General features: G+C 41.6%; 1 protein-coding gene across 2 annotated transcripts in view; it reads right to left on the bottom strand.

The window, feature by feature from the left end:
• The window catches only part of Reln (reelin), a 498,095-nt gene that overhangs the window by 62,628 nt on the left and 408,108 nt on the right, over positions 1–27,359 (bottom strand). For both annotated transcript variants that reach the window (XM_045135772.1, XM_004652888.2), the window contains exons 41-46: positions 25,283–25,512; positions 20,052–20,272; positions 17,028–17,175; positions 13,531–13,789; positions 12,385–12,634; positions 6,013–6,181 (exon numbers count right to left, since the gene is read on the bottom strand). In XM_045135772.1, coding sequence (XP_044991707.1) covers positions 6,013–6,181; positions 12,385–12,634; positions 13,531–13,789; positions 17,028–17,175; positions 20,052–20,272; positions 25,283–25,512 — 1,277 coding nt within the window. The remainder of the gene's footprint in view (positions 1–6,012; positions 6,182–12,384; positions 12,635–13,530; positions 13,790–17,027; positions 17,176–20,051; positions 20,273–25,282; positions 25,513–27,359) is intronic.

The raw sequence follows: 27,359 nt of genomic DNA on the forward strand, positions 1-27,359 counted from the left end.
TGAACTCATGGCGATCCTCCTATCTCTGCTTCCCAAGTGCTGCAATTAAAGGCATGCACCATCATGTCCAGCTATTTTTAAAAATTTATTTGAGAGTGAGTGAGACAGAAAGGCAGATAGAAAGAGAATGGATGGACCAGGGCCTCCAGCTGTTGCAACCAACTCTAGATGCATGTGCCACCTTGTGCATCTGGCTTACATGGGAACTGGGGAATCAAACCTGGGTCCTTTGGCTTTGTTAGCAAGTGCCTTAACTGCTAAGCAACCTCTCCAGCCCATCATGAAACACTGTTTTTTTTTTTTTTTTTTTTTAAAGGTAAGGTCTCACTTTAGCCCAGACTGACCTGGAATTCATTCTGTAGTCTCAGGGTGGCTTTGAGCTCATGGTATTCCTCCTACTTTGGCCTCCCAAGTGCTGGGATTAAAGGCATATGCCACCATGCCTGGCCCATGAAACTCTTTTATGTTGAATGTGACACTAGACAAGAATAATGGCACGTCAGGGCAAGCATGAAGAATCCCCCCTTAATGAAATGAACTTGTAATTTTTTTGAATATTTGAGGAAACCAGAAAACAGTAAAATTTATTTATTTGGTCTTAGGACTATAAGTCATTTTATTCATGTGTTTACGATGATTTGAGAATATCATTTAAAAATAACCTCCCTTTCTAAATTTATTTACCTACTAAAAGCTACCCTCATGCCATCGCCCCCATCATTTCACAATCTTGTCCTTTCTCATGCTTCTTGGAACTTTCTGCAGGTGTTAAATAACCCACAACGTGGACAAAGAACTGGCTTCAAAACTTTATAGTGCATCTTTAAAGAGGATGACATCAGCTAGGTCATTAGGACCCATAGGAGTGGATCACCTTCAAACTGCCTTAAAATAGCCAAGTTTCACCTGAGCCTCCCAGTGGCCACGCCCCATGCCTTTTTCAGTGGATTTGAGTTACCTGACCTTCCACTGAGTCACCCTGGTTCTCAGGTGACATTTCAAGAACCCCTGCCACTTGAGCCAGCTGTTATTTTTAGGTCCGGTTACTAAAGAAGAGGAGGCAGATTCGGATTGGGGGCAATGAAATGGATTTTAGCAGCTTTCTACCTTTTCCAGTCTTTCTGAAGAACTCCTGGCATTCTTCCACTCCATTTCTCCTAAGACTGTAACTCTTAGGCAAGCAATAAAGACGCTTTACTAATAGAGTGGTTAAGTCCATGGGCTCTTGGGCAAGATAAGCAGCATTTATTTTCAACAGCTTACTGAAACTGTTCTTTTGAAGGTCACTAAAAATTGAAAGATCCAGTGAAGTTATTGCGAAACTTTTCTTCGCTCATCTTCATGGCTCGTGACATTAGTGACCCACCATCTTTTCCTGCTAATAATCATCTCCCTAATAATAATGGCCTCTCATTAATTCAGGCACCATTATACTGACTTTTTTGTTTTCTTGACAAAGCCTTCTTCCTTTGTTAGTAGCACCTATGCAGTCTGCCCTTAGACATAGCTCTGTTTCCTCTTTAAAAGTTCTCTTATGGTGAGCTGATGTTAATTTTACAGCATTGCCTATCTCCTTACGTTCACACCTCCCAAGCTTATTACTCTATGGCCTCACATGTTCATAACTCCATCATATAATGATCTGCATATGTACTTCCCATCATCACATCTAATTTCACTGCTTTCCGTTCCATTGTCCCTTTAATAATCAACTTTGGTTTTCTCCCACTTCTCCTTGGCTTCCAGGCTTTTCAGATGCTCTTGATGTTGTGTAATGGAGGGCATTTGTGACTGAGTTTTATCTATTATATCTTTGAAATTTTCTGTATTCAGCGCTTCATTCTCTGCATGTTAACTATAGCCCAGATCTTACTACTTCTGTAGGTCATTATTACAATCCATGTGCCACCTTCTCTTGACTCTGTTGTTTTCTTTTTCTTTTTTCTTTTTTTTAAAGAATATTCCCAGCTTAGAACACACCGTAGTTCGTTTTTAGTCTGAACTCTCCTGCCTGGCTCCAGTGTTTACCATGACTTAACCTGACCGCACTAGCGAGCAGCTTCCGTATACGAGTACTCGGCTTTGATCAGCAACTCCCAAGGCCTGTGTCCACATGATCCTGACTTGTTCCACAGAATGCCCTGATTTAGACCGTCTGCCACCACCTTATCCTCACTCTGTTCCCTTCTCTGGGTCTGGTCCTATGTTCAACCCACCATTTCCTCCTGCCAGAGGTCACTATCCTAGCCTGGAATACTCTCACCCTTGCTCCTTACCTAGTTTACCTAATTAATTCTGATACACCCCCAGATTTTACCCCAGTGACTCTTTTCTCAAGACAGCATTTCCTGGACTTCTTTCTTTTGGTTTAAATATTCTTATTTATTTATCTAATTTATATTTGTGTGCGTGAGACAGAAAGAGAAAGAGAGAGAGAAAGAGAGAACATATGAATGCACCAGGGCCTCTTGCTGCTGCAAATGAACTTCAGACACGTCTGCCACTTTGTGTATCTGGCTTTACATGGGTACTGGGGGACTGAATCTGGACCAGTAGGTTTTGCAAGCAAGCACCTTTAACCGCTGAGCTGCATCTCCAGGCCTCCCTGGCATTCTTGATCAAGTCAAACCTCTTTCTGATATTCAGTCTTATAATGCCATCTACCCTGCCCTCCATCACATATCACAGTTGGATTTTGTATTTTCTGCTGTGGTTAGTGCTGATTTCTGATTAATACCCTTGCCTTCTACTAAACTAAAAACTCCTTGAGGGGGGCTAAATTCAGATTTCACTAAGACTTAGTACATAGTTAAGTAGTTCTAAAATCTCTTTTAATGTATGATTGGATAACTGGATAATTGCTACTGATGACTGCTGGCTATTTCAGCTGAGTAAATGAATGGCTTATGCAAGTTTATGGACAACCAACTTCAGTTTACTTCTTTTTTTTTTTCTTCTGTAGGTAAGATCTCACTGTAGCTCAGGCTGACCTGGAATTCACTCTCTAGTCTCAGGGTGGCCTTGAACTCATGGTGATCCTCCTACTTCTGCCTCCCGAGTGCTGGGATTAAAGGCGTGTGCCACCATGCCCGGCTTTTTCTTTTTTTTGAGGTAGGGTCTCGCTTTAGTCCAGGCTGACCTGTAATTCACTATGGAGTCTCAGGTGGGCCTCAAACTCTCAGTGATCTTCCTACCTCTGCCTCCTGAGTGCTGGAATTAAAGGCATGCCCCACCACACCCGGCTTCAGTTTATTCTTATCACCACTGTTCCAACAATGCTTGGATCCTAGCTTTATGGTCATATGACAAGCAAAGCTCCAATCACAATTACTCCTAACGTCTCAGTATATATGTTTACATTGTCAGTACCGTACTTGTTTATACCAAGAGCTACCAATGGAAATACTTAATTCTGGCCAGAAGACCATCTAAACCTTAACATGTCAATACATTTCCTGACTTTTAGGAAGCAATTTTAACTTTTTTTTTTTTTTAAACTCATGGCCTTACACAGAATGAGTAGGCAGTCTATCATTGAGGTGGCAAGTTCATCTTCAAAAAAGGAAAACCACATGTAACAACTTATTGGCCCAAGCTTAGATGCAGCATGGATATGTTAACATGTTTGAGACCAAGTGCTCTGAGCCTGGCCTGTGGTTTTAATACTCTGTCATATTGGAGAGCGTGACAAGAAGCGGGTCTAGCATGAGCTCCATCCATGCATTTATTTCTGAATCACTAAAAGGCCTGCGTTACCGCCTTTAAGACCGCAGTGCAACATGGGCCTGGAGGGTAATACAGTAAACAAGGCGCAGATTCTTCAATATGATAACAGGAGGATATAGATGCTCACCAGATTTTTCAAATATCATTTGAAAGGATCAAAATTCTTGTGGGTCCGTGCAAGGGACAATTAAAAGATAGATTAGAATACAAGGAATAATTACTCTTCTTGAGTAAAAGACTCAAGGGTACAATGACTAGCTGGAGTAAATCTTAGAATGTCCCTTATTTGCAAAATGCTGCCAATTAACTGGGTAATAATTCATAGAATTCATAAAGACTTAAAAGACTGCTGCCTTAATGGAGTTTTTTTCTGTTACTTATTAAGACCACCTTAATAATTCATGCACGGCAATACCTTTAATGAGCAACAAAAGCTCACGTATCTCATTTAAACTTGGCAACTCTGCTGACAGCTAATATACTCTTGTATCTCTGAGCCGGCCTCTGTGAAGCAGCCCGAGGCTGTTAGTAACCGAAACCATCCCACTTATGATCGTCCCCAGACCAGTTACATCCTAGAGGAATGGATGAATGTTATGGTCATTTTCCAGGGAGGATTTACTCATTCTTCATTTGCAGGGAGGTGACAGGACAATGATGAACCCCAACTGTAACTCTTGTTCCACATATTGCACTGGCTGCTTTGCTCCTCTGTTCAAAGCAGCAACTGGTCACCATTTTCTTGGAGGGAGCAGGGGTCTTTCATCAAGATTTTAAGGCTTTCCTGTGCTAAGCATCTGCTTTAGATGGTGAAAGGCACGTACCACACTACTCCAAAAGTTCTTCCTGGCCTGGAGAGGTAGCTCAGTGGCAAAGTGGAATGCATGAGGTTCAGGCGTGGTCCTTAGTAACCATGTGAGCATTGGGAATGGTGCTGCTGGTCTGTAATTTTAGTATAGAGGAGGCAGAGACAGGAGGACACCTGGTGTTTGCTGGCCAGCTAGCCTAGCCTAATCAGTGAGCTTCAGGCCATGGAGAGACCCTGTTTCAGAAAGAACTGGATGATGTTGCCCTCTAATCTCCACATGCACACATGTTAACACATGCTTACACATACATGTATGCCCCCTACAGATATATGCACATTCATGCATAGCAAGCACACATGTAAAAAAGAGTACTTTGTGCTTTACTTACACAAGAGTATAAGTGCACAGGTAATTTAGATTCAACTTCCTTTTTTTAAAAAAATATTTTTTTTACTTATTTATTTATTTATTTATGAGAGAGAAAGAGAGATGGGGGGAGGGGGTGGGAGGGAGAGAATGGGCATGCCAGGGAGTCTAGCCACTGCAAATGAACTCCAGATGCATGTGATACCCTAAACATCTTGCTTATGTGAGTTTTGGGGAATTGAACCTAGGTCCTTCGGCTTTGCAGGTGAACACCTTAACCACTAAGCTGTTTCTCCAGCCCAGATTCCACTTCTTTATCAGCATTTGGCAGGCACTTTTCTCATAGATATAGTGGGTTGAAGCACCTTCAAAGGATTTTCACCAGAAAATTCTCCAGGTGATAATTCTAAAAATGTTGTTCACAATAAAATTTAAAAATCAGGAAAAATGTTAGTACACAATGATTTACTATATCCACTTATATGAAATTACACACTGCTATATTCAACTGACTTGACTGGCAGAAAGTAAGATTCCATTTAAATCTATTGTGCATGCATTGGACCTATTTTAAGTGGGTTGTTCTTGACATCTCTAAACTAAGATGGAGAAACTGTGTGATGTAGCCATTGTTTTCTTATGTAGGCCATTTTTTAAAAAATATTTTATTTAGTTGAGAGAGAGAGAGAGAGAGACAGAGGGAGAGGGAGAGGGAGAGGGAGAGAATGGGCAAGCCAGGGCCTTCAGCTGCTGTAAATGAACTCTAGATGCATGTGCTACCTTGTGCATCTGACTTACATGGGTCCTGGGGAATTGAACCTGGGTCCTTTGGCTTCACAGGCAAATGTTTTAACCACTAAGCCATCTCTCCATCCTAGGCCATTATTTAAAAACTATAGTTAAAGGTCTGGAAATTCCTGGATTTGAGGAAAACATAGAACAATATCACCACAACAAACAGGCTTCCACATTTCCGAGCCTCCATAATTCTACATGGTAATACTAGGAATAAGTAAGAAAACCTTACACAAAGTGGAAAAGTGGATGTGCTAAAATCTGACACGCCAGGTGGAATCCCGTTTGGGTTTATTACATGTGGAAGGATCCATACCTGGTGTAAGGAGGGAGAGGCAGAGTGATTCTTGTCCACTTGTTGAAAGTATCGGACACCAGGACCCGCTGCAGGTGATAGCGACTGCATTCAACGTTGGTAGGCAGACAGTCCCTCACTAGTGGATGCCACGACAGCCCAAGATCCACAGAGTATTCCAACTCAATAGCTGAAACAGAAAGGAAGTAGTATTCTCCATACAACCATATGTCTGCAAACCCAAGAATCACAGTGACATGATGTTTTCTACATGTCTTATTTTAAAAATAAATTTATCTTTTGGTTTTTCAAGGTAGGGTTTCACTCTAGTTCAGGCTGACCTGGAATTCACTATGCTGTCTCAGGGTGGTCTCGAACTCACGGTGATCCTCCTTCTCTGCCTCCTGAGTGCTGGGTTTAAAGTCCTGTACCACCACACCTGGCTGTATGTTTCATTTTTTAATCCATTGTCAATTTGACTTTTCCTTATTTGTTTCCTATCTTGAAAGGTTTCCTATTCTGCTTCTCCTTCTTTACATTATTAATTGTTATTTTTAATAAATAATATTAAGAAGCCAGGTATGCTAGTGCGCATCTTTAATCCCAGCACTGGGGAGGCTGGGCTAAGGGAATTGCCATGGGTTTGAGCCAGCCTCAGTTACAGAGTGATTCCAAGTCATCCTAAGCTTTTTTTTTTAAAACCTTGCCTCAAAAAAAAACCAAAAAAAAAAAAAACACCCAAAAAAACCAAAAACTTGAAATAAATTTCAATTTCAGGAAATATGGTGCACTAAAATATAAAATAAATTTTTACAACTTGTTTCTTTTTTTTTTTTTTTTTTTTGGTTTTTCGAGGTAGGGTCTCACTCTGGTCCAGGCTGACCTGGAATTAACTCTGTAGTCTCAGGGTGGCCTTGAACTCATGGCGATCCTCTTACCTCTGCCTCCCGAGTGCTGGGATTAAAGGCGTGCGCCACCACGCCCGGCACAACTTGTTTCTTATAATGAAAATTTTAGAACAATCACAGCAAAACTGTTGCTTTACATAGTTATATGTTATGTTTATAGCTTGATATTATAGAATAAAATATTATGCAAGCACCATGACAGTCTATATTTTACATTTTTTTAATTTTGAGAGAGAAAGAGAAAGAACGGGCCCGCCAGGACCTTTAGCCACCGCAAATGCCCTCCAGATGCCTGCCCTCCGTGTGCTGCACGTACGACATCGCGCGCTTGCGTCCCGTGCGTGGGGCAATATGGAGATCTGAACGTGAGTTCTTAGGCTTCACAGCCAAGCGCCTTAACCACTAAGCTGTCTCTCTGGCCTGTCGTTCTACATCTTAGGGCTCATTTAAATTAGTTAAAAAATTTGAGTAGTCTTCTTAAATTCTGGTTGACCAATAATGCCAATTTTGCTCTTGGTATTAGTGATACTTCTTAGAAATTATAGAATCTCTTTGCTTATGCATCTTGTAGTGGTACATACTAGCAACCAGAGAAGCACGAAGAAGTACCAGAGGGTCAGGGGGCCCTGTGCCAATGCATATACTCAGATAATGGGTCCCTGATTAAAAAAAAAAACACATTTCTTCCTTTATTCTTCTTCTAAACATTCAACCTATTCCCTCTCTCCATTTCTCTCCCCACTTTTTTTTTTTTTAATTTTAGAGAAAGAGAGAGACAAAGAGAGAGAGAGAGAACTGGCATGCCACAGTCTCAGCCACTGCAATCAAATTCCAGATTCCCGCCCCACCTAGTGGGCATGCACAACCTTGTGCTTGTCTCACTTTTGTGTGTCTGGCTTATGTGGGATCTGGAGAGTCCAACATGGCTCCTTAGGCTTGGCAGGCAAGCATCTTAACCACTAAGCCATCTCTCCAGCCCTTTCTCTCCCTACTTCTTGACTACTTTGTAAACTGCCTCAGCCTTCACCTCCTTTCGGGTACTGTTTGGTGCAAGGTTGTGGTTTTCAGTTTTGGCTGTACACTGAAATCACTTAGGTACCTTTAGAAAATTACCGCTGTCTTGTTTCTATGACCAAAGATTCTGCCTGAACTCCTTTGGAGGCTGGCCAGTAGGTCAGGAGCTCCGAAGCTCCCCAGGTGATTCACTTGTACAACCAGCATGAGACCATGTGCTGCTCTAAGCCTTCCAGGTGGGAACAAGAGCCTGGATCAGTCTTCTTTATCCCTGTCCTTCTTGTAGCTCTGCACACTATTGATTGCTTCCTCAGTGCTTAAACTTTCTTTTATTTGAGGACATTCCAAGTTTCCTTGGTTTTACTCTCACTCCTTCACTTACTAGCCCAGCTTTGGGCTCTTTTCCAGACCTGTTTCTGAACTCCTATTATACCCATGCACCATAGTTAAGGCTCTAATGAAATCTTCCAGTTTTATGCCTCAAAAGGGTTGAATTCATGCAGGAGTGTTTGGCAGCTTGGCCCTGAACTGGAAGCAAGTGGTCTCACAGCCTCTTCCCTACAGGATTCTTCACCTAGCACCCCTACGCCTACATCGTTTTCTCCCATGAAGAACTCTTCTTAACCACTAAAATTTACCAAGGTTAAATATCCTGACATTAGTTTTCTAGGTTTAAAAATTAGAAGTTATTTCATAAATTTGACCCTTTTCTTTCCTCTGCTTTGGTCCAACCTGTTACTTAGTCCTGGGATCGTCTGCTTCTTGATTACATTGTCTCATGTTGTTTTTATCTATTCCATTTCTCCTCATGCCATATCTCTTGCAGATACCATTGCCATGGCTGATTTTACTAGGATTCTTTTAAAAAATATTTTTATTTATTTGTTTACAAGGACAGAGAGGGAGAGAAAGAGAGAGGGAGAAAGGGAGAAAACAGGTGTACCAGGGCCTCTGCTACAAACCACAGATGCATGTGCCCCTTTTGTTCATCTGGTTTTACATGGGTACTGGGGAGTTGAACTTGGGTCGTGAGGTTTACAAGCAAACACCTTAACCATTGAGTCATCTCTCCAGCCCCTTTCCCTTTCCTTTCCTCTTCCCCTCCTCGCTTCCCCTTCACCTCCCCTCCTTTTCTTGCCTTTCTTTTCTTTTATTTTTTTCTGGTTTCTCGAGGTGAAGTCTCACACTAGCTCAGGTTGACCTAGAATTCACTATGTATTCTCATAGTGGCCTCGAACTAAGGGTGATCCTCATACTTCTGCCTCCCAAGTGCTAGGATTAAAGGCATGCACCACCATGCCTGGTGCCCTTTTTCTTTTTTTCTTTTGTGAGGCAAACCCAACAGACTGGCCTTTTTTATGAGAAAGAGAGAGAGAGAGAATTGGCATGCCAGGGCCTCCAGCCACTGAAACTGAACTCCAGACACGTGCGCCACCTTGTGAGCATGTGCAGTCTTGCGCTTGTATCACCTTTGTGCATCTGGCTTATGTGGGATCTGGAGAGACGAATATGGGTTCTTAGGCTTTGCAGGCAAGCACCTTAACCACTAAGCCATCTCTCTAGCCCTCTTGCTTTTTCTTTTTTTTTAAACAATATTTTATTTATGAGAGAAAGAGAGAGCTAGAGAAAGAATGAATGAATGTGCCAGGGCCTTTCGCCACTGCAACCAAACTCCAGATGTGTGTGCCACCTCGTGCTTCTGGCTTATGTGTGTCCTGGGGAATCAAACTTGGGTCCTTTGGCTTTGCAGGCAAACAAGTGCCATCTCTAGCCCCTCTTTCTTTTTCTTTAAAAAACATTTTTATTCATTTATGTGCAAGGGGAGAGAGAGAAAGAGAGAGAGAAAGAGAGAGGGTGAAGATGCTTTTTATTTTTTTAACGTACCTTCATCAGTCTCCCAAATATATCATGATACTGCTCTAAACTTGTACTCTCCTATTCATGACCTTGTCAAGTACAGATTCCTGCACTTCCCTCTAAGGTCATTCATAATTCATTGCCAATTCTGTTCAGTCATTTGCCTTTTATATTCTTACTCATCTCATCTCTCTCAGGCTGGGCCAGCCCATAGTGAGAGTGTATAACATGGTACATGAGGGCAGAATTTCAGTCCAGGGGCCGCTGGAGGTTAACCATGAGCTAGCTTCTTCCTGCTGCCTTCTTTGACCTCCTAAATTAATGACGAACTCTGGGAATGTCCAGTATCTTTCTGCTCCTGAGAACAATGTGCTTTGCTCTCCTCTCCTGCAGCTTTCCTGTGGACCAGGGAGCCTTACTTACTTACACTCCAGTGTAGTTTGAGACCTCCTCTCTTTTCTCCCTACCCTTAAGATCCACTTCAACCCTCAAGGGCCACTTGAGACTTAGGTCATTTGTCAAATGTTTTCTACACCCTTGGATTAGCCAATCATCCATTGTCTTTCCTCCTTTGCATTATGTTTTTCATCAGTACTGCTCCAAGGAACACTTCGTTTAGTCATTTACTTAACTCTAACCTTTTGAGGTATCCTTTTTTTTTAAAAAAAAATAAATTAATTAATTAGACAGAAAGAGGGAGAGAGAAAGAGAGAAATGGGTGTGCCAGAGCCTCCAGCCACTGCAAACGAACTCCAGACACATGCGCCCCCTGTGCAGCTGGATAACGTGGGTCCTGGATAATCAAACCTGGGTCCTTTGGCTTTGCAGGCAAGTGCCTTAACTGCTAAGCCATCCCTCCAGTCTGAGGTATCCTTTTAAATAGACCTATTGTGGATATGAACTCCTACTTGCTCATCTTCCCCACCCTAAATTCTAAGACACCCCCAACTGACTAGTCCAGAGTTAATTAACTGGTGATGTATAAGACAGAAGGAGAACTTCTGGGGTTCTTCCTATGTAAATTCAAAAAATGGAAATATTAAAAATATCTGGCTTTGCAGAAACTTGGAAGTAACCAAGTTCCCATTTTCAGCCTCCCAGATCTAATACAGAGCAAGGACCCATGGATTCCTAGCAGAGTGAAATAGGATGGTATAAGATTGGGGCACCTCAGTTATCTTGACAGCACTATAAATTCGGGTGAAGGGCCAAAATATGCAATGATATCACTTTTTATTTTTCTAAGATAGGTTCATGGTGCATGTGTGAATGTATGAACATACGTCTACACATACATACTCAACCTAGAGGATACAGATGGGTCACAATGAAGGGAGTCTAGAATGTATTGTGATCCATGATAGACAAAAAAAAAACCCCAAAACAAACCCCCCAAAATAACCCCACACAGGGCACAATAGTAACAATAAAACTTAATGGAAAAAAAGAAAAAGAAAAAGCAAGAGGACTAGAGAGATGGCTTAGTGGTTAAGGTGCTATGGAAAGGAGACAATAACTGATTGGATTACAGCTCTGTGATTCAAAATCCATGAATATACAAATGATGAGAATTCTAGAAAAATTCTGAAGTATATCCTTTACTTTTCAGGTCTTACACGAAAAGAGACCTAGATTTGAAAATTATGTAAGTTACTACTTATTTTATCAAAAAGCCCCGGGCATGGTGGCACACGCCTGTAATCCCAGCACTCGGGAGGCAGAGGTAGGTGGATCTCTGTGAGTTCGAGGCCACCCTGAGACTGTATAGTGAGTTCCAGGTCAGCCTGGACTAAAGTGAGACCCTACCTCGAAAAATCAAAAAAAAAAAAAAAAAAAATTGAAAAAGTTCACAGTTGGGTGTGGTGGCACACACCTTTAATCCCAGCACTCGGGAGGCAGAGGTAGAAGGATCGCCATGAGTTTGAGGCCACCCCGAGACTGCATAGTGAATTCCAGGTCAGCCTGGACTAAAGTGAGACCCCACCTTGAAAAACCAAAAAAGAGTTCACATTGCCTGGTATGGTGGCCCACGCCTTTAATCCCAGTCCTTGTGAGGCAGAGATAGGAGGATCACTGTGAGCTCAAGGCCAGCCCAAGGACTGACTACAGAGTGAGTGCTAGGTCAGTCAGGGCTAGAGTGAGACTCTATGTCAAAAACAAACAAACAAACAAACAGAAAAATAAGTTCACCTTCAAAAATAAGTTTCTGAAGCTGGGTGTGGTGGCACACGCCTTTAATCCCAGCACTTGGGAGGCAGAGGTAGGAGGATCGCCAAGAGTTTGAGGCCACCCTGAGACTACATAGTGAATTCCAGGTCAGCCTGGACCAGAGTGAGACCTTATCTCGAAAAACAACAACAACAACAACAACAACAACAACAGAAAAAAGTTTCTGAAACTCAATTCCCATACAGTATCTTCAAATATATACTCAACATATACATGAAATAGTTTAAAGAGGATTTCAATAGTTTAAGACCATTTCAAGAATTCACTGTACACTGTGGGTCACTGGGATGCTTAAACAGAGGTTCTTCTGAACAGTCCTATGACAGGGGCAACCACAGATGCTCATGCCTGTGTCTGTCCCTCTGTCTGGACATGGAACACTTACCATAGCAAGAGTCTGTGACTGAGCAGGAAGCAGCAAAATCTATCTGCAGAAAGGAGTCCTCATTCACGGCAATGTCAGTGGTGACCACGTAGCGGGTGCTGGCCTTCTCAATGAAGACCAGCGCGTCACCGGAAGAGCCGCACACGGGCATCTTAGTGCCGCCTGGGTGAAGCAACCACTTTCTGCTATCCAGAGTTGTAAAATCATCTTCCAAGACTGTGTTGCCAGAAATATTTCCTCCGATAAGAATCTGAAAGATATTTTAACTCACAAATTCTCAATCTAGTTTTCAGGTGTAAGAAAAAGTTGGGTCATTTTTCTTTTTTTCATGTGTTTGTTTTTAATCTGTCAGCCTACTTGGAGCTGGTACTGTATTGCTAGCATAATGTTGGGGGTGTGGGCTTCTAGAATGCTCTTGTTTATGTGGTCTGCTTGCCCATCTGGCAAGAAACTACAGAAAACAAAGCAAAGGACTGACAAAACCATTCACAGCCTTCATGGGCCAAATTGTGCTTTTGGAAACTACGAGTCCCTGATCTGGAAAAGCAAAAATTTGGCTCGCCTGGGATTATTTCCCATGTAAAATTTCTATTTAAGGACAGCTGTGCCCCGAGGCATTTGAGTGGCTATTCTTTGCGTGGGCTCCATCATTTGTTAACAGGTTCTATGAGTTCCAGGTGATAAACATTTTATTACGTATGGCGATCCTCTAGAGTACTCCATAAAGATGTCGGGGAGATTTATTTATTTATTTATTTATTTTTCATCGACAGCTAGAAAAGAGAGGATTTGCGAACAACTGCATGTGGCACCGATGTTAATGTGCACATTTTTCCTTTGCAGAGAATGAAGACCTTGAATCACGCTTGACAACGTCCCTCTCCCCACATGGGAGCATCCCCCATGAGCAAGACCTCAGCTTTCTGCTGTGTCGTTTAGTTTTATAGGCGTAGGCAGCTGAGGGAATAGAGAATGGAGATGGAGCTAAGCACTATATCTGATCTAGCTGTGTGCCCTTCGGTAAGCCCCGCAAGGGTCCATCCCGGGTTCCCATATTGAGCTTGGTGGTGGTGGGGGGGGGGGGGGGGGAGAGTGAGACCAAATGCTTTCTCAAAAGCTGAAATAGCGAATTCCAAAGGGACTGACCTGGTCAATAACCCAGGGGCTGTAGAAGTGCCCATTTTCAGAGGGCTGCCACCAGCGGAGGCGAGTAGAACCAGAACGGGCTTTCAGGGGTATCTCCAGGGCAATATACCTGCCCACGTTGCTGGAGTTGCTGAAGAGGAACTCTTGAAGGAGACTCCAGGAGAGGCCGCCGTTGAGAGAATACTGCAGAAGCACAGGCTGGCTTCTGGGGTCTGGAACGCCTTTGCCACAGCCCAGTCTCATGAAGAACTGCACAAATCTGACATCAGTAAACCTTACTATAGACTTTTACTTCAACGAGGAGGCGGCACCAACAACAAAGGACAAGCGCCCAGGGTCACACGGGGGGACGAATGGCGTTAACGAATACGCCGATTTAATGCGTACCCCCAAACAGTCACTTCAAGCTCAATTTTCCTTTGTAATGTGAAAGAGAGTTAATTAAATGTGAGGTGTGAAAAATGGCAATTCTGGCCATATTTATTCCTCCAATCTCAGGTGAGCCAGCTGAGGAAAGTGAACATTCGTCCCCCGCCCTTGGCTATGTTACAGGGTCATGGGAGGGGCCAGGGCGAGAGTCCACTTGGGAAAGCGCCCATTGTGCAAGTTAAGGACCTGAGTTAAATCCCCAGACCCCACATAAAAATGTTGGGCGTACTGGCATGTGCTTGTAATCCAAGAGCTGGAAGGCAGAGGCAGGCAGATGGCTTTCCTGAGGAACGGACCTCTGAGTTGTCCTCTGGCCTTCACACATACATGTGCACACATGAACATGTGCACGCACGCATGTGCGCGCGCACACACACACACACACACACACACACACACACACACACACACGGAAAAGTTGATGAAGGATCCCAGTGTGGTTCCTTCTAGTTTGGAATTGTGGCTTGTCGTATGCTTGGGAAACTGGACCCTAGTGCCTCAGTATTTGAGGCTAGAAGAATGTAGACCATGCCATGCTCTTGGCAAAATCATCCCTTCTCAGGCTTCCCCAGTAGCTTTCTAGGCCTTGTGTCCCTGGTGGCAGGAGGCACATTTAAGGTCAGCACTTGTGTCGCCAGCGTGCAAAAGGCCAGGCACCTTTTGGAAGCGATGTGTCAAGTCCAGGCCTCTCTGCGGTCTTTCTGTGCCAGGGGCAGGGCAGCGTGAGTGTGGGTTGGTGGTGGTGGGGCTGTGCCAGACTCTGACTGTTGCTGGGTCTGGGAATGGATGATACTGGCCACGGAGAACAGTGGCAGCAAGCCAGTGGCAGCTTTCCCAGCTGGCACGGAGGTGGACAGAGTGGAAGCAAGCAGCTGGGGTGCCAGTGAAAACTAGCTCACATGTTATCTTTGGCAGGCAAGCTGCTGGTGCCTGGGCTGGCCACTGTGCGAGCTGGTAAAGCAGAATAAATTTCATGTCAAACTCAACATACATACCCAATTATGTATTCATACCAAGCACAGGAAATACAATGGGGCTTATGATAAATGTTATCTGCAACCTACATAAATCTATTCATTCCTCATGGTTGTTGCAATACCCATTTATTTATCTCATGGTCCTGAAAAAATTGGGATCTTACATGGAGGATTTTAAGGTCAATGTATGCAAATCCCACACAGCATGCAACTAAGATGAGCTATATAATGGAGCTTTTAACATCTGACTAGTGAAAACACACATGGTTAGGGCCTAGGGGTGTTTCCATCTATAAGACCAAGTATTTACACAGAAAATATTTTGGCATATTAGCTGCTTGTATTGGGAAAATGTTTATATTAATTTAATGATAAAACTTAATCATTTCTAAAAAGCCAGGTGCGGTGGCACACATCTTTAATCCCAGCACTTAGAAGGCAGAGGTAGGAGGATCATAATGAGTTCAAGTCCACTCTGAGACTACACAGTGAATTCCAGGTCATCCTGGGCTACAGCGAGACCCTACCTCAAGATCCCCTCCCTCAAAAACTTAACAACTTCTAAATTAGAGAACTCAGCCTCTAGTGAAAATTTTGAATATATATATATGTATGTATATATATATATATATATACACATATATGCATTTGTATATATGTAAAATATCAAATTGTTATTCATTAAAATAGGATAAAATAAACATTTGCTTTCAATAACTGATTATTTCATAAACAGAACTGCATTTTCTATGAAGTGTGATTAACATTTATCATCAGTAAATTAAAGATTTAAGAGAAAAATAATATGTTAAGATGTATTTTACAGTATTGTGAAATGTTTTCAAAACTAAAAGCATGACTTCCTTGTTTACTTGCAAAAATAGGTCTGAGTTCCATTCTTTTTTTTTTTTTTTTTCGAAGTAGGGGTCTCACTCTAGCCCTAGGCTGACCTGGAATTCACTATGTAATCTCAGGGTGGCCTCGAACTCATGACGATCCTCCTACCTCTGCCTCCTGAGGGCTGGGATTAAAGGAGTGCGCCACCTCACCAGGCAGAGTTCCATTTTATACATGTTAAACTTTAGTATATATTTTCCTGTTACGGTTTTGGCTCATCAAATGATCAAGTGACGTGTGTTGTGACGAGACATAATCCTCGGAGACACTTTAAAATGTTCGCCTCTGAGAGGCCGTGCTCAATTTAGAAAATGACGTCTTAGAACGTGTAAGCGAATCTTTGGGAACGTGCTTACAAAGAAGAAGGCCGCACTTCAATTATACTTCACTATTTGCTAATGTAATAAAATTAGTCATGGATAATTCGAGGATATATTGCATTTCAGTTGAGCTTTTTACTAGCATAGTGCAATAACCATACATATTGTCTTCATAGTTCAAGAATAGCTGGTAGGTGCAACATTGTTTTCTTTTTTTTTTAACAAAAAACTTTATTTATTTTTTATTGTTTTTGGTTTTTTGAGGTAGGGTCTCACTCTGGCCCCGGCTGACCTGGAAGTCACTATGGAGTCTCAGGGTGGTCTTGGACTCACGGCGATCCTCCTACCTCTGCCTCCTGTGTGCTGGGATTAAAGGTGTGCGCCACCACGCCTGGCTGAAAATACTTTATTTATTTATTTGAGTGAGAGAGAAAGAGGCACAGAGAGAAAGAGAGAGAATGCGCATGCCAGGGCCTCCAGCCACTGCAAATGAACTCCAGACACATGCGCCCCTTATGCATCTGACTTATGTGGGTCCTGGGGAATCAAACATAGGTTCTTTGGCTTTGCAGGCAATTGTCTTAACCACTAAGACATCTCTCCAGCCTGCAACATTATTTTCTTGAAGCTAGAGTAAATTAATATCGTGATTTTTCCAGTGTCAAGCTCATAAGAGAACAGATGCTAGGTTTGCTCACTGAGCTGTGTTTCGCTTCTTTCGTAGATACGGAACACGTTTCCGTTTTAATGGAGGGTCTGGGCAGAGAGAAGGGAAGCACCACCAAAGGGAAGTCTCACCCTTGAGAATACTCTGCGCCTTCTGCTCTGGCAGAGTTTACTACCCTATGTTATAGAGTGGCTTTACAATGCCTACCTAGCATGAGACAAATCCAGGTCTCGGGTCATAAGCATGCGCAAGCCATCTTCATTGAAAAAGAGGTTATTTCCACTGGAAAGGATCCCACACTTCCGAGAAGGCTTTCCACCACTCATTAGTAGGAATCTATCAGATTCTAGCTGACCTGAAAAAAAGTGGAAAATGTTGTTTAAATGTGATTCCCAAGTATAGCTGTATTACATTTTTTAAAAGAAACTGGGAAAGTGTATGGTGTGGTTTTTAATATCATCATCATCATCATCATTTATTTATTTATTTATTTTAGTTTTTTGAGGTAGGGTTTCACTCTAATCCAGGATGACCTGGAATTCACTATGTAGTCTCAGGGTGGCCTTGAACTCACGGTGATCCTCCTACCTTTGCATCCTGAGTGCTGGGATTAAACGTGTGCGCCATTACATCGGGCTGTATCATCATCATCATTTTTCTATTTATTTATTTATTTATTTGAGAATGACAGAGACAGAAAGAGGCAGAGAGAGAGAGAGAGAGAGAGAGAGAGAGAGAGAGAGAGAGATGGGGGGAATGAATGGGTATGCCAGGGCTTCCAGCCACTGCAAATGAACTCCAGATGCATGCACCCCCTTGTGCATCTGGCTAATGTGGGACCTGGGGAATCGAGCCTCCAACCAGGGTCCTTAGGCTTCACAGGCAAACGCTTAGCTGCTAAGCCATCTCTCCAGCCCCTATTTTTCTATTTTTTAAATAATTTTTTATTAGAGAGAGAAAATTGGCATGCCAGGGCCTTCAGCCACTGCAATTGAACTCCAGATGTGTGCGCCACCTTGTGTGCATGTGCAACCTTGTGTGCTTGCATCATCGTGTGCATCCGACTTATGTGGGACCTGGAGGGTTGAACGTGGGTCATTAGGCTTGGCCTGCAAGTGCTTTAACCAATAAGCCATCTCTCCAGACTGTCATCATCATCATCATTATTGTTTTTGTTTGTTTGTTTGTTTGTTTTTTGTTTTTTGAGGTAGGGTCCCACTCTGGTCCAGGCTGACCTGGAATTCATTATGGAGTCTCAGGGTGGCCTTGAACTCACGGCGATCCTCCTACCTCTGCCTCCCGAGTGCTGGGATTAAAGGCGTGCGCCACCACGCCCAGCTCCTGTTTTTTTTTTTTGAGGTAGGGTCTCACTCTAGCTCAGGCTGACCTGGAATTTACTATGGAGTCTCAGTCTGGCCTCAAACTCACAGCAATCCTCCAACCTCAGCCTCCTAAGTGCTGGGATTAAAAGCATGTTGCCACCATGCCTGCCCTATCTTATTATTATTATATTATATTTTTGAGGTAGGGTCTCACTTTAGTCCAGGCTGACCTAGAATTCAATAGATAGTATCAGGCTGGCCTCAAACTCATGGTGATCCTCCTACCTCTGCCCCCGAGTGCTGGGATTAAAGAAATGTGTGCACCATCATGTCTGGCTGCTGTTTTTTATCATTTGTGTGTGTGTGTGTGTGTGTGTGTGTGTGTATGGGAATGCCATGGCCTCTTGCTACTGCAAATGAACACCAGACACATGTGCCACTTATTGCATCTGGCTTATGTGGGTGGCTCAGGAATTAAACCGTAGTCAGTAGGCTTTGCAAGCATGTGCCTTGATTCAACTGAGCCATCTTCCTAGCCCTGTGACTTGGTTTCTAAATGTAAAATATAAATGTTCAAGTGTTAGTTTGGGTTATGTTAGGTGGTTGGAATTTGTTGAGTTGTGACAAGCATAATCTAAGGCCCATAATCTAAGTGTCTTTTCCTGAGGGTCCATGGTTCAGCCAGGTGGGTTTCTCCTTTTCTCTCCTCCACAGCAAAGAAAAGACACTGGTTAGTCAGAGAGTGAATGAGGCCGAAAGGGAGTGGGTGTGGCCTTTCCACAGGTCTCTTTCACTACATCCTTTCTTATGTGAGGATAGGAAAAAGAGAAATTTTGCTTCAAAGAAATTTCAGTATAATTTAGCAATTCCTATCAGATAATGTCTTTCAGAGCCAGCTCTCAAATCTATTCAGTACACATTTCAGAAGCTTATGTTATTCACTGTGGTAAATACCTAAAATATGTACTTTGCCATCTTAACAATTTTAATGTGAACAACTCAGTGATGCTAAGTACAATCATGATATACAACCATCATCAATAATAACTTCCAAGTTTTCAATCACCCGAAAGAGAAACTTTGTACCAGGAAACAGTTACTCCCATCCCGCCTCCCTCCGCCACAGCCCCAGGCAATCGTGAATCTGTTTTCTCTCACTGTATGTCGACTGGCCTATTTTTGTGTACTTCATGTAGACGGAATATATAATGTGTGGTATTGTATCTGGTTTCCTTTACTCATCATAGTACTTTCAACCTTCATATTTCATTCATTTTTGTGGCAGAGTAGTTTTATTGTTTGTTTCTAACTCTAGTTTTAAAATGTATTGTAAAACAATAAGCATAGCGTTTTATAGACAGCTTGGGAAAAACAAAATATTTTCATCTAATTACTCCAACATAGACAGCAATTACCCATGCCCTTCTCTTATGAAGATGTTTATCCATAGTCTGGTGATAGAGCATCTCACTTAGATGCTTTTTTTGTGCATTTTCTATGCTGTGCTATCACTAAATATAGGGATGCTAGTTAGATTTTAGATATAAAACCAGGACGTGGAAAGTGATGAGTTGGTGGAAAGTAGACCTCTTCCATCTGAGAGACTGGTCTTTCAGATGTATATTCTAAAATTATCTTTAATCAGTAATGACAAGTAGCATAAAGTAGTGAAAATGGTCTTTGTTTTTCCTTAGTTAAGGTCTTGTCTCTGACTGATAGCTGTTTCAAAAACGTAATCCTGTAAAAATTCAGAGCTAAGTGGACTCTTGGGTGCTTACAGCTATAACAATAAAAAGGAATTATAATAAGGAAATATTAGACTACACCTTAGTGATTAGTTATCTATAACAAATTGTATCTTCATGTAAATCACTGCATAAAATTACACAAATTTATGACAAAAGATTACCTTCAAAATCATCCTTGAGAAAATCAGGATTTTTGGTGCTTATTTTACAGGTTGGACCAGAGTAGCCAGGATCACATATACACTTGGTTCCATTGATGCAACTCCCATGCCCATTACACATCTCTTCACATTGGGGACCGATGTAGACATTATCAATAGCCCACGTGACTGGCTGCGAGCTGGCGGGGTAGACTCCCTGGTACCATCTGAAACGCACAGACCTGGAAAAGAGGAAGATGGTCAACAGAACAATACACCTTTAAGGAAGCACATTTGGCCTATGAACAATGGGCCGTTTCTACCTACGGAAGACACGATTTGCCACTTCAGGAGCCAAACTCCATTCTCAGTCTCCAATATCCTTTAGTTTATTTATTTGAGAGTGACAGACAGACAGAAAGAGGGAGAGAGAGAGAGAGAGAATGGGCATGCCAGGGCTTCCAGCCACTGCAAGTGAACTCCAGATGTGTGCATCCCTTGTGCATCTGGCTTACGTGGGTCCTGGAGAAGCCAGCCTTGAGCCTGAGTCCTTAGGCTTCACAGGCAAGCACTTAACCACTAAGCCATCTCTCCAGCCCAGTCTCCAAGATTCTGGCAATGAGGGACCTGCTTTTGGTAGGCCTTTCCGAGTTCTGTTAGTAGGTGAAAATTCCATCTGATCTTCTACCTTTCTCAATACTGCCTTCCTCGGTGACCAGTTTTCTATTCCTGCTGTCTACATTGTACATCAGTAATTATTACAACTGAGGAAAAATTCATGCGTCAGTTTATGTAAGATTCATGCCATGTAAAATTAACCACTTAAGGCATCCAGTGGCATTTACGCACTGACAGTGAGTGTTGCCTACTTTTATCTAGTTCCAAGATATTTTCATCAAGCAGAAAGGATACCTGCACCCACTCAGCGGCAGTTCCACATCTGTTCTTCCCTGGCAACCCAAACCTACTTTCTCTCTCTGTGGAATTACCCCTCCTGAGCATTTCATATAAATGGAACCACCAACATGGGGCCTTTGTGTCCAGCTCTGTATTACTTAGCATTACTATTTTCCAGGTATATTCACATTGTATCGAATCCCAGAATTTCAGTCCTCTTAGCGCTTCACAATCTTCCATCATATAGAAATGCTAACTTTATATAAGTTTATGTGGAACATGTTGTTTCCATCTTGGGGCTATTGTGAACAGTGCTGCTGGAAGCATCTGGGTAGCCCAAGGACTTGTTTAAATCCATGTTTTCAATTCCTCTGGGTAGAATGGTATTGCAATTGTTGGATCTTATGTTAAACGATGCATCTTAATTTTTCTCTATCATGCTCTTCTAACAATTTTGATAAATTTTCCATTATTATAGGTATTATAGCTGGAGTTACTTGAAAATATACCTACTTACTCAATTGGTAGTCAACTTGTAGAGGCCAATGACCACATCCCCTTTTTCATATCCTCTCATGGTGCCATTATAGTGTTCCACACAAAGTGGTTGCTCAGTAAAAATTTAAGGGTAAAAGTACGAAAATCGGATTTATTTTTAGATTGCTGGCATTTATTTCTTATTTTTTTTAAAAATTTTATTTATTTATTTAGTTGACAGAGAAAGAGGGAGAGGGAGAGGGAGAGAGAGAGAAAGAATGGGCGTGCCAGGGCCTCCAGCCATTGCAAACAAACTCCAGATGCATGCGTCCCCCTTGTGCATCTGGCTAACGTGGGTCCTGAGGAATTGAACTTGGGTCCTTTGGCTTTGCAGGCAAACACCTTAACCGCTAAGCCATCCCTCCAGCCCTATTTCTTATTTTTTAAAATAAAAAGTAAGCATGTATACTGTGTGAGGTAGCTCACACCAGCAATTCTAGCCCTCAGGAGGCAGAGACAGGAAGATTACTATGAGTTCAAGGTCAACCTGCAACTAAGCTGCCCCTAAACCGGCAGTTCATAATTCAATTTGATTTTCAAATACGTGTCAGAATTTACTCTTTGGCAAGAAGTACTTCTTACCTTTTGAACTTCCAGACTGCTGAGCTGAGGGAAATGGCTAGAGTTTTCCTTTGAACAAAGGCCTAAATGGATTTTTTTTTGAACTTCTTATTTATTCAAATGTTCTGAATACAAATGAACCACCCTGGCTTGGATATTTATTATTGTTCACCTGCTTTGACACAGAGACTGCCAGCACTGTGACAAATGGCCAGAAGGGTCTGGTTTCACTGTGTCTCCTTCTGCTCAAATCTTATTTTGAAAATATATTTTATTGCCACCTTCCTTGGTGAATGTCAGTACCTGTTCTCTCAAGCCATATGTGCTCAAAGGATCTGTTTTATAAACATAAATTTAAAATTGCAAACACACAATACTGCTTCCATTAAAGAGGGGTTTTGGTGGTGGATGCATTGTTAAACTGCGTGAAGCAAAAAAAAGAAAAAAAAAAAGAAAGAAAGAAATTAGGGACATTTCAAAGACAGAAGGACTCCGGACTAAAAGGACACACAGGTGATTTGAATAAAATTTGAGGGAAACTCAATACTGATGGTTTGTATGTAAATTGACAATATGTGGAGATAAAAAATGGCCACTTGGCGCTTGAAAACATTTGCATGTGTGTATGGTGTCCTTTAAATCACAGAAAAGGTTAATGTGTGCCATTATTATGTCCTATGTTGCATATAAACCAAGGACTAGTTCACTGACTTGAAGAAAATCTCATTCTTTTTGCCTTCCAGCAATTCATGGCTGTATGGGTTTTAGGAGCAGGATTATTCTTTTCCTTAAACAAGGACTAGACAACACTATGAAAGTAAATCACAAATATGATGGAAAGCTGATGATGGCATGTCCCCTTCACCCACTTATAATTTTTTTCATAGAAATAAAATAACATGAAATATAAGCAACAAGCTTATTCCACACACTGCTAAGGAATGTATCTTGTAAGTGGATTTTTTTTTTTTTCTTACCAGAGGGTGAAAAACACAGATATGTGCATTGCTCTTACTTACATTGCCAGGTTATCTTGCCATGCTTTACGTGGGAAGACAGCACCATGGATGTCACCAGTGCTCAGCATTGGCATCTGCATGGCACTGTGGCACTGTCTTGCTATACTGTATGGGCAGCTCCACTCAGTGCCTCTCACTGGCAGAGCTCTGTGAAGCAAGCCTCAGGTGATAAAACTAAAACCGTGGCTGACAACTTATCTTAGGGTTGCTCCCTAACTGGGAAGTTAGAGGAAATTCAAGGTCCATTGATGAGAAGACTGGGCACTTCTCATAGTTCCATTCTAAGAGCTGGGTGGGATGGCTCCAGTCAAAGGGGTCCGTCTGGGTCTGCTAAAGCAAAGTCACACAAGCTGGGTTGCTTTTTTATTTTTATAGTTCTGGAGGCCGGGAAGTCCAAGATCAAGGGGCTATCACAGGGCCTGGGGAGGACTGTTTCATGGCTCATAGATGCCGCCTTCTCCTTGTGTCCTCCATGGCAGAAAAGGCAAGAGAGTTCATAAAAGGGCCAAAATCCCATTTGTGAGGGCTCGGTCCTCATGATCTGATGACCCCCTGAAAGGCTCCACTGCCATATACCAGGACTTCAGGTAGTATGAATTTTGGGATGACACAAACATTCCAACCGTAACAGTGCCTGAGTAACGGGATCCGAAGGATTCCCAGGTCTTTCTGGTGCCAACTTTACCTACAGGCAAGGTTTTCTGGAAGTTCTGCTATGGCACAACACTTGGGCTTCTGGTTATAGTTGACTACTCCATTCTCTTTTCAGGAAATTTGAAATCAGGAGCCCCAGAAAATAAGAGCTGTGATGTGTATGATTTTAATGCCAGATAATAAAAATGAAGGCCACCAATCCCAAAGTTTCTTTCCAATAAATTCTTGCATCTTTGAAGTGAAACATTTATTATTTCTTTTAACATATTACCTTTTAAATCAAATAATTTTTTCCTGAATTATGTTCCCCTACCCAATTCTTTTATAAACAAACTCTCCTAACCATTTCTGTGATCTACAGAGACTTCACTTGTCTCCTCTGGCTTCTAAATCATCTCGAAGACTAATTTTTTGCTTATTAATATTATGGCTATAAGAGGATTTTTTAGAAGAATCATACCATCATGTAATATCAAGGATTTAATAAATGTTAGTCAACAATAGAAGATACCTAAGCCCCCAGCAACCAAATTATGAAAATTATTCTGGAGGTGATGAGGGACAAATGTTCAAAGAGAATGCAAACTTTTGAAAAATTGCTTTCCCTGGTCTGGAAAAGTACTAAGTATTATTAGTTCTTCTCAAGAACCCAAGACTTCTAATTATGCTCAGTTCTATACCAGGACTATTTACCTATTTTCATCTGGAAAACATGGAAGTACTGTTTTATCTTTTTCGCATATTTTATGAAAATAAATTCTTTATTCTGAAAGAAAAGACAAATTCTGAGGCAGCTCTTTGTCGACTTCCTTCCTTTGTTCCCTTATATTATTAGTTTTATTACTTTTTTTGAGACTATACTCTTCATTCACTTCTATTGGAGTTGAAGTCCTTTATCTCCAAATAGCTTTCAATAGAAGATTCAAATATACGTTACAAGAATGCTGAGAGGTTGAAAAAGTAGAAATGCCTGGGGGAAAAGTGCTAATCTATCTATCATCTATCTATCTATCTATCTATCTATCTATCTATCTATCTATGTATCTATCTATATATATATATACATACATACATATATATATATATATATACACACATACATACATATATATATATATACATACATACATACATACATATATATATATATTAAAACCAGATAGTAGGAACTCGCTGTGGGCTTCCGTCTTCTTTGTGCACACTCTTCCTAATGCGGGGCTTAGTTAGATGCTGGAACATATTGCATTGTAACTGAGTTTATATGCTGGGTTGGGGGCTCAGGGAGTAAGGGTCAAATTGTGGGAAATGTGGGAAGAACATATTTCCCTTGCCTCCTGTTCCATTTGCTCAAGCACAGGGAAATCACCTCCAGTCTGCGCAGCACCCCCCGGACCCCACAACCTTCAGACTATAAGTAAGTGGTTCTTATTAGCTCTGGGTCTGGTTTCAAATGTGTATCTGGTCTGTCTCAAGTGAGAGCTGGGAAAGAGCAGTGAGGTACGGTTTCCCCCCATAACGCGGCAAGTCAGCCGCAACCACAGGGACGCAGAGGAGGGACGGTGGCACCCCGCAGCAGACCCTCACCCGCACAGGTGCAGCTTCCCGAAGAGCACGACCTCCCTCCTCCAGCCCTGCGTGGTCCCGGCGTAGTAGGTGCTGCTCGGGTGGTGCTCCGTGGAGCACAGGGAGCTGACGTGGCTGCTGCTGTGGAAGCAGAGGGGGAGCAGCAGGTGCCAGGTGGCCCCAAAGTCCCTGGAGAACTCCAGTCGGACGGGATCAGCCGAGGAGCTGTCCGTGGAGCATCCGACATTGATCTTAGGATGAAAGAAGGAAAAAGAAAGAGATACAGATTATCCCAGAGCAGTCAGCCTTGAAACATTCCCCACTTCATTGTTTTCCAGAGAACATTTTCCCGGGAACTGTCTCACTGAAATATTTAACACTCTAAGATTCTGTTTTGCCTGAGTAATATCAAATATTACCTTTAAATCATACTTTTTTTTTTTCCCTGAGGAGGCTCACAATGTCTCATAAATATCATTTTTATGAGATTTTTATAAGAAGCCTCATTTTATAAGAAACCAGGAAATGAGTAAAGCCAAGGTTGGGTTAATTCCAAATTTCATCTTTGGCCCACTTTTATAGCTAAACCATGCAAACTATAATGAGGACCATTTTATAATCTTGTTAACTTCTCTCCCCTCCCCCCATGCACTAGGTAGGAATAGCTTCAATTTTTCTTTTTAAATAACATGTTCTAAATAATTCCAAAAATTTTACATTTTGAGAATCTTCAACACAGATTTAATAACATGACATTACAGCCTACAAACATTCTTATTTTTCCCTGGTAGAAGGAGAGATTTTTTTAACAATTATATTTAAGATAGACAGGGTGCTGTTTTGATATATGTGGGGAAATGACTACAGTTAATAAAAATAACCTATTAATCATATCTATAATGAGAGAGAGAGAGAGGGAGAATGAATGAATGTGTGTGTTAAAGGAGCCAACAATTTACCTTTTTAGTAAAATTTCAAAATATAATACAATATTTTAACTATAACCCTCATGCTGAACATTTGTACACTTTGACCTACTTCTCAAGAACCCAACACTTCTAATTATGCTCACTTTTATACCAGGACTATTTACCTATTTTCATCTGGAAAACATGGAAGTACTGTTTTATCTTTTTTGCATATTATATGCTGAACATTTGTACCCTTTGACCTACTTCTTCCATTTCTTCCTTCTCCAGCCTCTGATAAGCAGCTTCCAACTGATTCTTGGTAAAGACTTTTTCAACCAGGAAAATGACAATTCCCTTTTTTCACTGCACTAAACAAAAACTAAGATAAATGCATGAGACCCTTTCTGTGAAAAATTTCATCCTCCATTTGGGGTTAACACATTCTTGCTATTATAACATTATAGTGACTGGTTATTGATATGCACTGTGTGTGTGTGTGTGTGTGTGTGTGTGTAGAGATTTCTTTATCTTCTGATGTGTAAACTTTTGGCATTTGATAAATTATTCAAATTTTTGTTTCTACCTGAATTCCTTTGCTAAAAGTCTTCTTAAAAGAGACAAAGTGCTACTTTTTATTAGCATTTAAGGCATAAAAATTTTAAAAATAGAGTAAAGTTTACAATGGATAACAGAATAGTTTTTTTTTTTTTTTCCACGGTAGGGTCTCACTCTAGCTCAGGCTGACCTGGAATTCACTATGTTTTCTCAGGGTGGCCTTTAACTCATGGTGACCCTCCTACCTCTGTCTCCCAAGTGCTGGGATTAAAGGCATGCACCACCAAGCCTGGCCAGAATAGTTTTTTTTTTAATGTAGGAAACATGTACCTTGCTTCTGAACTTCCAAAACTGTAAGATGATGCTAATTTAAGGGACATAGACAGACAGTCTACAACTATTCAAACTATTGTGTTGGCATGCTTGTGTGTTGCTCAATCTGAGGTTGTTGACTAGTTGATGCAGACCTCAGCTATAGAGCACTAAAATGAAGCACCTCTGAGTCTGTTGATTTTATCTGAGTGTTTGAAATATGTAAAGGTTTTATGTTAACTATTAATATGTTTTCTTGACAAATAGAAAAAAGCATAAATATTAATAAACTACCCAAAGCCAGCATAGTTGAAATTATA

This window comes from Jaculus jaculus, chromosome 16 (genome assembly GCF_020740685.1).
Source record: "Jaculus jaculus isolate mJacJac1 chromosome 16, mJacJac1.mat.Y.cur, whole genome shotgun sequence".
NCBI classification, from domain to species: Eukaryota; Metazoa; Chordata; class Mammalia; order Rodentia; family Dipodidae; genus Jaculus; species Jaculus jaculus.